This window comes from Epinephelus moara, chromosome 2 (genome assembly GCF_006386435.1).
Source record: "Epinephelus moara isolate mb chromosome 2, YSFRI_EMoa_1.0, whole genome shotgun sequence".
NCBI classification, from domain to species: domain Eukaryota; kingdom Metazoa; phylum Chordata; class Actinopteri; order Perciformes; family Serranidae; genus Epinephelus; species Epinephelus moara.
In genome coordinates this window covers 3,327,250-3,341,626 of record NC_065507.1, presented here as the reverse complement: position 1 = coordinate 3,341,626, position 14,377 = coordinate 3,327,250, and the positions used below count along the sequence as shown (strand labels likewise).

Genomic DNA, 14,377 nt, shown 5'->3' with positions numbered 1-14,377 from the left:
CGTCTTGAATCCTGAATAAAAAAACAGTACTGAGGGAACTGATGGAGAACTCAGTGAACCTGACCTGGATCAATACTGGTCACTGCTGCCACCTGCTGCCCTGAACACAGAATGACACTCTCAGCTCCATTTATTATTCATTTTAACAACATAATGTGTCTGAACTCATCATAATTCAAATAAGCAGAGAGTCTGTTCACTCTGGTTTTTAGAAATATTACAGATGTAAAGAAACTTTAACGGCATCAAAAAGCATGAATCAATGTAAATCTGGGACTGTATGTAAAGATTCTCAGAAACTCAACACCAACTTAACACAGAACAAGGATCATACATGCAGTTAAATAATTTTTAAAAGATTCAAATTATTTCAGGTTTCTCAGGAGTCCTGGTGTCATGAGATTGATTTGGTGCATAAACGAACTTTTTGAAAACAGTTTTTTGTCCATGTGGAGCTGCTGAAGGTGTGTTGTCAGGCGAGCAGCTTCCATATGCTCCCAGTCTTTGTGCTAACCTACAGTTAACATGTCCTGTGTCTCAGTTTCTGCATCATTCTTTGTTCTATGTGTCTTGTGTATATCTGCGTTAGATATGAACAGAACATCTGTGGTTAGACGGCGTCCTCTTGCTGCGCGGAAGTTGCAGGTTCCATCATTTCCTCTGCAGCCTGTTCCTCTGTGTCACTGATCGTCTGCTCCCTGCTGCAGGGGAACATCTTGCGAACTGTCTGTCTGAACTGTGTGTGGAGGTGGTAGAGGAGCAGGGGGTCGAAGAAGAGGTGGAGCACGCTCAGCAGCAGCGTCGACTCCTTCCCTAGAAACAGCTGCCTCTTGGTGTGGCAATCCGTGATGACTTCGGTCTGGGCCAACGTGTACGGCGTCCTGACAACGTGGTAAGGCACGAAGCAGAGGATATAGGCCAACACCATGGCCGCCAGGCTCACTGCTGCCTGCCGGGCGTCAACCCAGAGTTTGGGGTCTTTGCGGCTGCGCAGGAGTCTTTTGAGAGCCAGGCCGCTGGAGAGGAGCACGACGACAGAGGCGTTGAGGAACAAAGCTGTGCAGAGGAAGACGGTCAGGGCGTGCCAGTGGAGGCCGATGTCATTCTTCAGAGATGAACAGCTGAGGTACCGCCGCTCCTGCGCAGACAGGTTTCACAGTTACATAGATTTTCATTATAAATGATGAAAAGCAGTTGAAGCTGCAGAACTAGAAGTAGCAGCAGTGTAACTGTACGGCTGCGACTAGAGCGCCACCTTGGATCACCTCCAGGTATCAGACATATTTATACACAGACTTGCAGCAATTCAACAGCACCTTACCAGACCTGGAGCAGGAACTGACGCTGAGCAACAGTAGCAGTAGAAGTAGAGGTAGTGGTAGTCATAGCAGTAGTTGCAGCAGTTCTCTAATCAGTAGTACTACAGTACCTGTACTTGCTGTATGGGCAGAGCCATGTTGGGCACCATGATGAGCAGCAGCAGCAGCCAGATGACCACCGACAGCAGCCGGGCGAAGCCGACCTCCTGGAGCCGTAGAGAGCGCAGAGTTTGGCAGTCCTGCAGAAGAAGAGATCCGTCAGCCATCAGGAACACCAACACTAGACACACTGTTTCCACATAAATCTTTGGTTCAGAAAAAGTCCAGATATTGTTACACCAACGGCAAATGTATCCGATCACCTGATGGAAAGTAAGTCAAGGTTCTGGATGCAACAGTTGAGGCAGAAACAGATAAAAATGTTGGCACTGAATGTTTCTGCAAACCATGGATATGTTACATATGTGTTTTAGTGAGCCATTTCTGTATTTTTTGCGGTAACTGTGCCACCAAAAGCAGGTTGTTTTTTTTAACCAGCAATCACTACATTTCCAATGGCAATTGCGCCACTGAACTCAGGTCATTTTCAGCCCCGATAGCAGCATTTCCAACAGTGATTGGAAAACCAAAACCATTTTTTTTAGGCCAAAACATCTTTTTCTATAAATGTTTTTTGTGCCGAAACATAACCACACACAAATGTACAGAAAACTTGTTTCAGCATATCTTCTACATAATAACGTAGGAATGTTACATACCTGTGATTTACAGAAATGTACAATGCCAGCAAGTATTCTGGCAAATGGCTTTTTGCTGTCAAATCTGCACAAATTATATAATTTTTTGTTAATAAATTAATTAATGTTTATCATTATATCTGTAGGAAATATCAGACATAATGTTGCAATTCATTAAACTGATAAAATTTGTCAAGTTTCCATCGAACTTTTACTTTAATTTACTGAAAGTCTGCGTAAGACAATGCAAATGTATACATGTTTCTATCCACATCCGCGAGCTGTGGGAGCTAATCCTCCAGTTGGTGCCGTAGACCACGATAGAAGAAGAAGGGGTGATTCAGACAGTTCAAGACAAATCTATAACGATGGAAAACCATGTGGAAGAAAACACGATGGAATTATAGTTCTGTTTTTTTATGCTTTAATGTGAGGAGGGCTACAGTCTCCTCATCACTCCACACACATCTGATGTTTTCAGCTCTTCATGCTTCATGTACATCATCATTTCTGTTGCATTCAGTCGCATTTTGCGCTAATTTTTCTGCCCCAGCCAAGCGTAAAAACCTTTTTGCAATATTTCAGGTTTTAGTCTGAAGCAGTTGACACCTGTAACTGATAAATTGATGATAAAGCTTTCTGTGTTCTCTGCTTAAAAGCTTATTTGATGGCTCAATGTGGGTCCAGTTTAAGAGTATGATTCGTTCACGAAGCTGATACATCGTCATCACCTGCCCCTGTGATGAAGATGCGTTCAGCCCTACCTGCAGGTAGCGGTCAGTGATGATGAGGGCCAGAAAGGCGATGGATGCGTAGAGGCTGATGTAGATGGTGACGCCGCTGGCCTGGCAGTGGAACACCATGAGGCTCCACGGCGCCGCCCCAAGGTCCTTCAGGATCTTGAAGGGCAGAGCGAGCAGCAGCAGCAGGTCGGCCACCAGCAGGTTGACCAGGTACACGCTGGTGCTCTGCTGCACGAACACATTATACACAAATATGTTTAAAAACTAAATAATATCTCATATTAACACAAATATGTTTCTAAACAGCATCCTACCTTGGCTCTGGGGCTGCGGATGAAGGTCCACAGAGACAGCAGGATTCCAGGCAGACTGATGATGAAGATGAGGATGTAGAGGACGGTGAAGGGTCCCATCTGGTCATTGAGGATGCACTGCTTCCCCTCCTCAGCTCCTACAGAGCTGGAGTTGGAGGAAGAAGGCATCATCAGGAGCTCAACCTGCAGCTGAGAGACAGGAAGCAAGTTCAGCAAAGAAAGCTTCAACACCGTTCAGTTACAGGTCGCAGGTGTGATAATGAGCTCACTGTTTGTGGTGAGAAGTCTGAATGCTCAGCAGCTGCTGTGATTGTGGTTTGGATGTCTTGTGTTCAGACGACGGTCAGGGTGGAAACAGGAAGCAGCCTGTGGGAAGGAAAGCCACCTTTAAACACTGTTGTGTGCTTCATCACCTGAGAGACAGGTTTTTCAGCCAGAGTTATAAAACTTTTTACCTGACGGATTTTTGTATTTGTTTTTGTCTGATGCAACATTTGAATCAACTGGTCGTTGTCTGTGTCGTTCTTCATCCATCCGCAAGATACCCTGAGACTTTCCCACTTGTCACCGCTCCCAGTCATGTCAGACCCAGCCACTCCCTCATGCTCTGCAGTAACCACTTTCACGCCCACATACTCAGCTGCTTCCTGTTTCCCCTCATCAGCCTGGCAGTATACAAACCAGCTCACTTTTCCTGTCAGCTTGGCGATGTTGCCTCCTGTCTTGCTTTCTAACTCTCACAACCTGGTGCCTGAACCTTTTATCCTGAAAGCTGTATGTGCCTACCAATCCATGGACTGGTGAACCCTTTTGGATGATGCTGCCCTTTCACCAAACAAATTTCTAGTGATGTAACTGTCACAGACAAATCTCCAATGTTGTAATAAAATCATGACAGTTTTGCCTAGGTTGGTGCGCACTCCCGTGACCTTGATGGTTTGGTGTCAGGTCACAGGTAATAAAACTCATTCCAATCAATCTTAAGTCAGTCTTTTTCTTATTGTGACTTTCCGACAAAGTCATCCATCCGTTCATTTGCTTCTGGTCAGGTCAGGGGCAGCAGGCTGAGAACAACACTCCAGACGTGCCTTTTCCCTGCAACGCTTTCCAGCTCCTCCTGGGAGATCCCGAGGCGTTCCCAGGCCAGATGAGATATATAATCCCTCCAGTGTGTTCTGGGTCTGCTCCGGGTCTCCTACCAGTTGGACTTGCCTGGGAAACCCTCTAACAGGAGGAGCCCAGGAGGATCCTGATAAGACGACCAAACCACATCAGCTGGCCCCTTTCAATGTGAAGGAGCAGCAGCTCTACTCCGAGCTCCCTCTGGATGGGAATTATTCATGATATCACTAAAGGTGTGAACACACCAAACCGACATCAAAGAACTAGTGGCGACGAAAGCCAACTGTTGCGTCGTCTACGTCGCCTCACGTCGCCCTGTGTCAGTTGCATTTGAACACACTACACGGACTACATCAGACGGCCAAGTAGCACGTACGTTCTGCACCTGCGTGAGAGAGAGCGGAGTGAGAGAGNTGGCACATACGTTCTGCGCCTGCGTGAGAGAGAGCGGAGTGCCCTTCGGTGTCGCCGGCTTTTCGGACGATTGAGCATGTTGAAACAGCGGCGGAACTAGTCGGTGAGAGAGATCACTCTGATTGGCTGTTCAGATTTTATCTGACTGACTGACACTTTACTCAGCTGCCCGATAAACCCGCTGCTTCTTCCCACTTTAACCTGAATAACAAACCAGGGCTCGGTGCTCCGGTTGGATCCAAACGGAGAGCCGGGGCTAGCTCAGAGACTAGCGGAGGCTAACTGGCTGTGCTTCCCTCCGGTCATGCTGCGGCTAACGCTCCGCTAGCCGCTCCCAGCTAGCTCCGGTTTGTTATTCAGGTTAAAGTGTGAAGAAGCAGCGGGTCTGTGGGGCAGCTGAGTGAAGTGGAGCCTGAGGAGGAAGCACCAGTTAGCCCCAGTTTCACTACAGGCAGATTCACTTGCCGATGCCGAAGTGCCGACAGTGTGGCACTGTGTGCAAACTCTAGGCCGACAGATGCTCACCGACGGCGCGACTTTGGTCGACGGCCGACCGTCGGCTTGGTGTGTCAGGGCCTTAAGGCTGAGCCCAGCTACCGCCCAGTTGTCGCTTGTATCTGCGATCTCATTCTTTGTGTCACTACCTTAAGCTCATGACCATAGGTGAGGGTTGCGTACTTTCCCCTCACTGGTGAACAAGACCCGCAGATGCTTCAACAGTAGTAACTCTCTCCCAACCCAGTGGGGGGAAGATCAAACTGCACCAAACACTGTTTCAGATTTATTTAAATGAAGTATCAAAAGAAAACTCAAATGCAGTTATCAGGCATCACATCAAGCTTTTCATGGAGAATTGATGCAATGGACCAAATTTAAAAACTAAAATATTAAATAAGAAAAAGAAATAAAAAGAAATGTCTAGCAAAAAAGGGCCTCTCCCATGTGAGTGTTGTAACGGAGCAGGAGGTGACAGACAGGTAGCTGAGCCACCGCCTCACAGGATGCAAATAAACTCTGTGGTCACATATCAACCTGCCTGCAGCAGGAAGTCGTGAATCAGGAAACTTTCAGCCAGACACACAAAGCAGCTTCTTTCCAACTTTTGTACAACACTCACAGCTGCTTTATTCTGTTGTAACAACCAATACATGTATCAACAGGCGAAGCTTCACAATCAACCAGCTGATTAAGGCACTAATTCTTTCAGTTGTGCTTTTATCATTTTACAATTTGCCTGCAAAGATCTTAATTTGTAAAGTAACTAAAGCTGTCGGATAAATGTTGTGGATTAGACAATGGTATGAAAAGAAAAGACTCAAGCACCTCAAATCAGTGAATGTATTCAAAGACATACATTTCACCATCAGACACAGAACATCTCAACAGTGAAGTAACCTGCAGTCTCTGCACCAGAAGTGAAAACCTCATTCAAAACCACACTGACATTAAGAGTAATGTAGATTATTAAAGCTCAGCGCTGCAACATGATCTGCTCAACAGTATGTAGGTGTGTGTGTGTGTGTGTGTGTGTGTGTGTGTGTGTGTGTGTGTGCAGGGATGGTACTTTTTATCAAAGTAACATAATATTCTTGTTTACTTCTGTTCTTAGTCACATTTAACAGACAACATGTCACAGACAGCCCAAAGACAGACGGGGGTTAAATGTCATCAGATGTAAAATCTTTAAAAACACACATACATAAATAGTTTTATCAGTAGTTTCCTCAAACAGCTGCTCACTGAAGTTTTTATCAAACAAATAGGAGGACACAGGGACTTTGTCAGGGACTATTTTCAGCAGCGGATTGATCCACGTTTGGATCATTTGTGGCAGCAGGACGGTGTATTTGGCATTGAGTCGAAATAAACTACAATGTGTGTGTTCATGGTGATGAAGGAAGATGTCACCCAGTGATACACCACCTGGGTGCCCAGTGGCTCATTGGGTGGAGCAGGCGTCCTTGCCGCAGTGACCACAGGCTTGATTTCAATCTGCGGCACTTTGCTGCATGTCCGGCCATCTCTTCCTCTTTCATAGTTATACTGTGTAGCATTATCCGATTAAGACGTGAGATATGCTGATATTATCTGGGGTTTTTTGGACATGTAAACATTAAGAATATGCGTCTCAGTTGGGGTTTTTCTCGCAGTTTGTGACACGCAGCCTCTTGCCTGTTTACGTCAGCTCTGTGCATTGTAAACACACCAACTAGCCCAACAGTTTGAAGGCTGGGGTAAAGATACATGCCCAATAGAAAAGGCTGTATGTCTGGTCGGAAGGAGAAACACACCTACGTTTAAATATTATGAAAGACGGTTGAAAGGTTTTCGAATATGCCCAAGTATCGCAACATACCTTTTGAGGAAGGTGGTTGAGTAAAACAGGGAGGCTGTGTTGCGTTCATGGCCAACCAAATGGCCAGAATAAATGTTATATTACATTTGTACATTATTATGTAATGGGTATGATAAAAACTTTTGCTGAAACTTAACGTTTCAACAATGCTGTGGTTAGGGTCAAAGTATCCTCATACAGTGGTTCATATGATATTCTATTAGCGCCCCACAAAGACGAAATGTCGTTAACGTCCTGAGCTGTGTAGTTAAGGTAAAGTTAAGGAGGTTAGGTTTACGCTATTAAAGATACTATGGAAGAAGTAACATGGCAAGTCCACCACCGGGAGTTAACTTTGAAAAAATTCTTTTCTGACGCAAAGGAGCAAAATGGCCAAAATAAATGTTGGCATTATATGTTTCTGCGAGCTACGGCTACATTACATTTGTACGTTATTTTGTAATGGATGTGTTGAAACTTCATATTTAAACTTTACATTTCAACAATGCTGTGGTCAACGTGTAGTTATGTTCAACATGTCCTCATTCAACAGTTCATATGATATCCTACGAATTTAGCCGCCCGCATCACAACCCCCGTGAAATGACTCGTTTCACCATTAGTATTTAATCCATTCAGTCCAATAACATTCGGTAAGTCTATAAGAGCTGCAAGATTAAATCATTTTTTTACAGTTCCGTATTCCGTTCCAGTGATGTGGAAGCAGCACCGATCATCTAGGTAATTTCATACTGCCACTGAGTAACTTTCATAAGAATGAACAGGGTCCTGCCTCCAGTGCTGTATCTAGGGGCACTTCCAGTCTAACGTAAAGTTACGTAGTTAAGGTAGCGTTACTGTGATTAAGTTTAAGAAAAGAAATATGGCAAGAGTATACCTAAAAATGACTCAGAGTTCACACAGTTCCAAACGTGTCTCAAAGGAAAAGTCCCGGGGGAAATCCACCACCCCAACCTGCCTCCCTTCAAGACCACTCGGGACTGCCTCCTTGTTTACTCCCGTCAGCACTTTGTTCACGTGATCACAGCCTTTCAAAATACATTGGATACGTACGAATTTGGGTGCGTTACTTTTTTGTAGGAAAATGTACGAAAAGTTTATGAGAACAGCCTAGGTTAGGCTCAACATATCCTCATACAATGGTTCTCATGATATCCAAGGAATTAGTGCCCCACAAATGACATTACAGACTTTATGTAACGTTACTGTGGTTGGGTTTAGGAAAAGAAACATGGCAAGGGTGTACCTAAGAATGACTCAGAGTTCACTCAGTTCCAAACACTCCGGACTGCTTCCCTGTTTACACCCATCAGTGTATTGGTAATGGGATACCAGCCTTTCGAAACATGTCAGATATGTACGAATTTGGGTGCATTACTTTTCGTCCGAAAACGTACGAACAGTTTATAAAAACAGTCTACATTAGGTTCAACGTATCCTCACACAATGGTTTTAATGATATCCTAGGAATTAGCACCCCACGGATGACATTACGGACTTAACATAAAGTTATTTAATTAAAGTAAAGTTATGGAGTTTAGGTTTGGGAAAAGTAACATGGTGAGGATGAACCTTAAAATAACTCAATATTCACAGGGTTCTGAATAACGGCCTCCAGGGGGGAAGTCCTGTGATTTGTGAACCACAACCTGCCTCCTGATGAGGCCTGCTTCCTTCTTTACTCCCAGCAATGTATTGGTCACGTGATCGCAGCTTTCCAGAGTATATGCACAGATTACTGGCCCATGATTACGTGGGATATGTGCGAAATTTGGTGCGTTACTTTTCATAGGAAAATGTATGAACATGTTATGAGAACAGCCCATTAGGTTTAGGTATAAAAATACTTGGTTATCAGTCAGAAAAGATGTTTGGGTTTAAAAATACCTGCTTTTTCATAGCTCCACCCCTGCTTGGAAAAAAGCTACAGGTCATGAAGTCACAACTGGTTTTGTTTTTTGTTGGTCTCTAACAGTGGTCGGCAGTTTGGCAGGCGCCATCCTCCATCTACCATCCTCTCCACCTTCTGATGACAACTACTGCTCATATACTACGTCACTTTGGAAACGTTGATATGTTACGTCTGAAACTGACAAATGTGATGTATTCGTGGTTTATAGAAACGTACAATGGCAACATTTTCCTCTGGTGACTAGGCTGTTGTTGATGATTACAAAGAAAATTCAAAAGAGAAGTTAACTGCGACTCCCAAGATGCATTTTGGTCATTAACATCCAAACATAAAGCTTGATGACTGGAAACTAAATCTCAGTGTCGAGAAAACAGCTGAAGGTGATTTACTCTTTAAATCAGTTTTGGATGAATTTGTCCATTATGGCGACGACATCCTTCAAACTCTCAGTCGAGCTCTTTCATTAAAACATCTTCTTATTCCTGTTACTGTGAATCATCCGCGTGAGACTGAGTGAGGGAGGAACCTGCATCACGTCTGATATTTAACGTGGTTTGATCATCAGACTGTGAACGTTAAAAATAAATCTAAATGAGCCCTTACCTTCTGTGTTGACTTATCCAGTCCTCTCAAAGGTCCTCAGACCACGTGTTGGATCCCCTGAGGACTGACCAGGACTCTGGGTTCCCCCCCTCAGGTCCTCAGGGTGCGTTTGATTCAGTGTGTTGGTGCAGATCATGTGCTCGGGGCTGCAGGCGGATGGCAGGTGTTTTCCCCGCCTGTTAGAAGTACGTCAGTCTGATCACAGGCCACACCTCCCTGCAACACACAAACACACACACACACACACACACACACAGTCAGCTGTCAAAGGGCTTTACAGCAGTTGGGCGATGATTAACGTGAGTTTCAAAATGATTATGGACCTTTTCAGTGGCACATAGGCAGAGGAGGAACTGACACAGATGACTAAAAAACAGTTCTGCTTCATCTCATATTTACAGATAACGCTCACACTTTAAAGATAGTGTGTGAGGGTGTGAGCGAGAAGAGAAAATGAGATGTCACATAGACTTATACGATTATAGATACTGGTTTCGTAGCCTTTTTTTTTACAGCAGAGATCCTGAGTATCTCAGAGAACACTACCCTCCATCAGGAGTGTTTGACAGATGGTTGAACAGCACTCTAAACCTCCTCCCTCCACACCTTTCACACGTGTCAGCAGAGGTCTGTGCCGACAACTCAGCCTGTTCTCACTCCAAAGTCATCATCAAATACTTCTGTTTGTCAGTGACTGTCAAGTTTGAAATGCTGCCAGTGACAACATGACATAAGGAGCTGAAAGGGCGGCCGGGAGGGGTGGTCCAACAAAGACCGGACTTTCACCTGGGATGTGTTCGCAGGAAATATTGTAGGACATTTAAGCAGCAAAACTAAAAACTTGTCAGGGTTTCAGCTTTGCATCTCCCTTGTGCTTCCTGTTTGTTTTCAGTCTGTCTGTGTGTGTTCGCTGGGCGTGGCCTCATGGTTCCCTCCTCCTGCCGATCCTCCTGAGTGCCAGCAGCAGCTGAACCTCATCAACAATCAAACCACTGCAGTATAAAACCCAGCTCAGACATCCAGACTCTGTCAGATAGGTCAATCTCCTCTGTGGTTCACCACACCAGCCTCAAACATCACACGTTAAAACCAAACACTACCTCATGGAGGCTAGAAGAACTACTAAGTTGATTTTAGAAGATAAGATTTTTAGAAACTTTGAATCAGAAATTGTATTTAATCATAAATACTTCAAGAAAAAATACACAAAACCTCTGAGACCCTGTGTCCTCATGTGAGGACATTACATTTTGGGTTTACTTGACCTTATACTTAATTCTACTGAACTTAGATTTGTTGTGTTCATTCATGGACACTTTTTTTGCACCATCTAGTGGCAGTATGAGCACAATACACTAACCCAGGTAAAAACAAGATGGCAGCGATGTCTGCCAAGTCAGTCTGCAGCCGATCCCGACACAAAAGTGGACATGGTCCAAAACCTGATCACATTTTATGGTTGAATCCTGTTTATTAATGATTAATAATGTTTGTAGATAGATGTCAACTAATTTGACCAATTTTAGCAAAGTAAGTAACAAAATAAGACGCTGTTACTTAGGAAGTACTCGTTTGAGGACATTGGGACTTCATTATCGTCTCGTTTGAGGACATTGGGACTTCATTATCGTCTCGTTTGAGGACACTGGGACTTTATTATCGTCTCGTTTGAGGACATTGGGACTTTATTATCGTTGACAATATCTAGATTTTTATACTTATCCAACACATTCTCACTCCAACCTCGTCACATATTGACGTTTTGGTCATGGACTTTCCACGTCCACATGCGATGTGCAAGGCACCCTGGGTGTGTTGGTTGTTGATGTTCTGGGACGCCGTGTCAAGTCCTCTTTCAAGGTACACTTCCATTTTCACGGGAAATTTGAGTTTTACAAGCAGCATCTACTGTCCATTGTCTTACAGTTCAACATAAATGATGAACCACATTTCATCACAATCCATCCAATACGTGTTGAGATATTTCAGTCACTGACCGACTGAACAAAGCCAGGAGCCACCAACAATACAAAACATTAATTATTTTTTCCAAGCTACAACTTCTATCCTATTCAGAAATGACACATCATCTTATTTTTTTTTTAAAATATACAATTAACAGAAAGTAAATATAAATATAAATATTACATGTTAATATATTGTACAGGAAACACGACACCAAACCAGAGAGCAGTTTGTGAGCAGGTCGCAGCTCAGACGCCTCTGTGCAAGTTCAGATCTCTAAGATTAATAAACCAGCAGTTTCAAACTAAAACACTAACCACTTGTGTAAGTACGAATGTGTCTCATAAACCACAATTTTGAGATAAGAGAGACTTTAGTTCCAAAATTCAGTTTAACAGCTCCACCTTACAGAGGAATTATTGTGCAAGAAAATGTTCCGCAGCCCGTCAGAAACAAGACGCACATACAACCTGCCTGATGCAACAACACTGAGACCAACACAATTTCTGTTGGAGGAAATGTTAAACTGTTAATGATGACGAGTCACTTCCTACGTACCTATGTATTTTTTTTGGACTTCCTCTTTAAAGTTAATTTACGCATTTGTGTGACTGTTGGCTTCACAGGACTTTATTTTGTCATGAAACTCACATGCAACAACCATGTTGAAAGAATTATTAGTAACCGTTCCTCCTGACAACACAATCTTTTTGCCACCGTCATGAGTTCTGCAGACATGTAGTTCTCCTATGGGTCTTAACAGGTAAAAATATAATGTTTTAACACGTCAAATGTGCATTAAAGCAACACTTAACTTTCTGGAAATGTTATGCTTTTCTTTGTTTAGGTTAAAATGCTATTAATAAGCTGATGTAAGTGACCCGAATGCAATGATTGGCCGAGTGTCCTGTCTGTCTTCCCCACGTGGAGGCCTCCCACTGACGTAACCGCTTGTGTAACATGAGTCTGTGAGACAACAAATAGGCTAGTAACAGGGACGCTTGTGGGTATAAACTAGTAACAGGGACGCTTGTAGGTATAAACTTTTCTCCGTAACAATGGCAGACAAATGTGGACCACCGCTTCCACCTCCAGCTGCTCCAACAGGGAAATCAGTTGGCAAAACAAAGAGTATTGCAGAAAAAGCTAACACTAAGAGAGAACTCAATGCTACAAGAGCCAAAACTCGGGTCAACATCGGCTCTGCCTTCGAGCGATGGCGCAGACTGATGCAGCTTCATCCTGAGCTAAAAAGGGACGAGATGGTCGCAGAGTTTCTGCTGGACAGGTCTGTTTAGTTTGCCTCTAATGTAACATAGGCTATAACGTTATATATGACAACACAGCATCCAGTTGCTAATGGCTAATGTTAGCCTACTGTAGCGTAGCCTCTGAAACATTAACGTTATCTTCCTTGTGCGTTTCCACTTACTAGTAACGTTAACGCTACTATCTAACGTTAGCACTGTAACCTTATTCTAAAACTCATCAGTCATCACTGACTCTGGTTGAGTTTTAAAACCCAGGGTTGCGTTTGACTGTCTTAGGTGTAACGTTACACTCGCTCTCCTCTTCCGTGTATCTAACGTTACCTTGCCGACGCCTACGTCTATCATAGACGTAATGAGGACGTAATGGAGGAGGGGGGAGTAGGCCTTTGGAGGGAGGTAGAGTTGCAGGAGGAGGGGGGTGGGACTTGTGGATGTTCAAATTTTTTCTAAGTGCTGTGTGAAATGCAAGAAAGGTAAGAGTAGCTTTAAGATGACAGAAAATGTCCTGTTAACAAGAACATTTCTGACCTCTTAAGACGCTTCTATGCCATTGGTTGGCGTCAGTACGCCCCTTTTTAACGGGAACTGCCCACTGGTCCGACAGCCCATTGGTTCAACATCCCATTGTTCCGACCATATTAAACTCATTGTTCCGAAGTCCGTTCCGAAATCATCATGATGCCCTGTGGTTAAGGTCTGGTTAGGTTTAGGCACAAAAACCACTTGGTTAGGGTCAGGAAAAGATCATGGTGTGTGTTAAAATAAAAAAGAAAGTGACAAACACATAAGCTGTGAGCCTGCTCTGCCTCAAGCCGGCCGCGGCGCACCATACGCCCGCCGCGAGCCGTTCAGCACCACGGACAGTCGGACTAATGGGATGTCGAACCAATGGGCTGTCGAACCAATGACATGGACCCTTTTTAACATAGCAACTGCGTTGGCCAGTGTGGGCTCTTGTTAGTAGGTAGTTCTGGCTACGTACCTATCACCTGTCCTCTACGCAACTTCAACTTAGTATTTAGGACAGTCCATTTTGCATTGGTCTTGAACTCCTGGTGACTGAAGACAGTGAATGTCCTCTGGAAGCTTTTTAAGCCACTGTGGCCATAACGTACCACAGCCTGTGTGTTTTCATCCAGTGTAAATTATATAGAAATTCTTCTTAAACACAAACGTGGTGTTTTATTCAGGAAAATTGAGCTTTGTATCCACCTTATTCCTGGCTTCCATGATACCTTGCATGAATTACAGGCGCTAAATCCAAACCGGCATTTTCCTATGGTAGCAGTCTAGAACAGTATGCTAACGGTATGCTAGTCCTCTTTTCTGGAGCGATTAGGAAATAAAACGTGGAACACAGCGCCTGTTATAGCTAAGAAGGTATAATGTGATCATGTTGTCTCTGACAGCCGTCTCAAAGCATTTGTTGTTTTCCTTTTTAACCAAGCGTGTTAGCGATTAGCTTGCCTTGCTCCGTTAGCATATTGTTAAATTCAACACAGCCCAAGCTAGCTAACGGTAAACATCTGCTCCTTCTAAAACATGATTTATGATTTCTTACAACTCATAAACAGACAATAACGCATGAGGCAAACAGTTTGCATAATTCAGTGTTAATTTT

The 14,377-nt window shown here is 43.9% G+C and overlaps 1 protein-coding gene across 1 annotated transcript; it reads right to left on the bottom strand.

Moving 5' to 3' along the window:
• Nucleotides 1–580: 580 nt before the first annotated feature.
• gpr171 (G protein-coupled receptor 171) lies at nt 581–9,653 on the bottom strand. The gene is made up of 6 exons (XM_050067243.1): nt 9,521–9,653; nt 3,383–3,479; nt 3,114–3,302; nt 2,821–3,027; nt 1,430–1,558; nt 581–1,138 (listed from the first exon to the last, which is right to left on the bottom strand). The coding sequence occupies exons 3-6, from the start codon at nt 3,282–3,284 to the stop codon at nt 611–613; spliced, it is 1,035 nt and encodes a 344-aa protein (XP_049923200.1). The 5' UTR covers nt 3,285–3,302; nt 3,383–3,479; nt 9,521–9,653; the 3' UTR covers nt 581–610.
• Between the last annotated feature and the right edge of the window lie 4,724 nt (nt 9,654–14,377).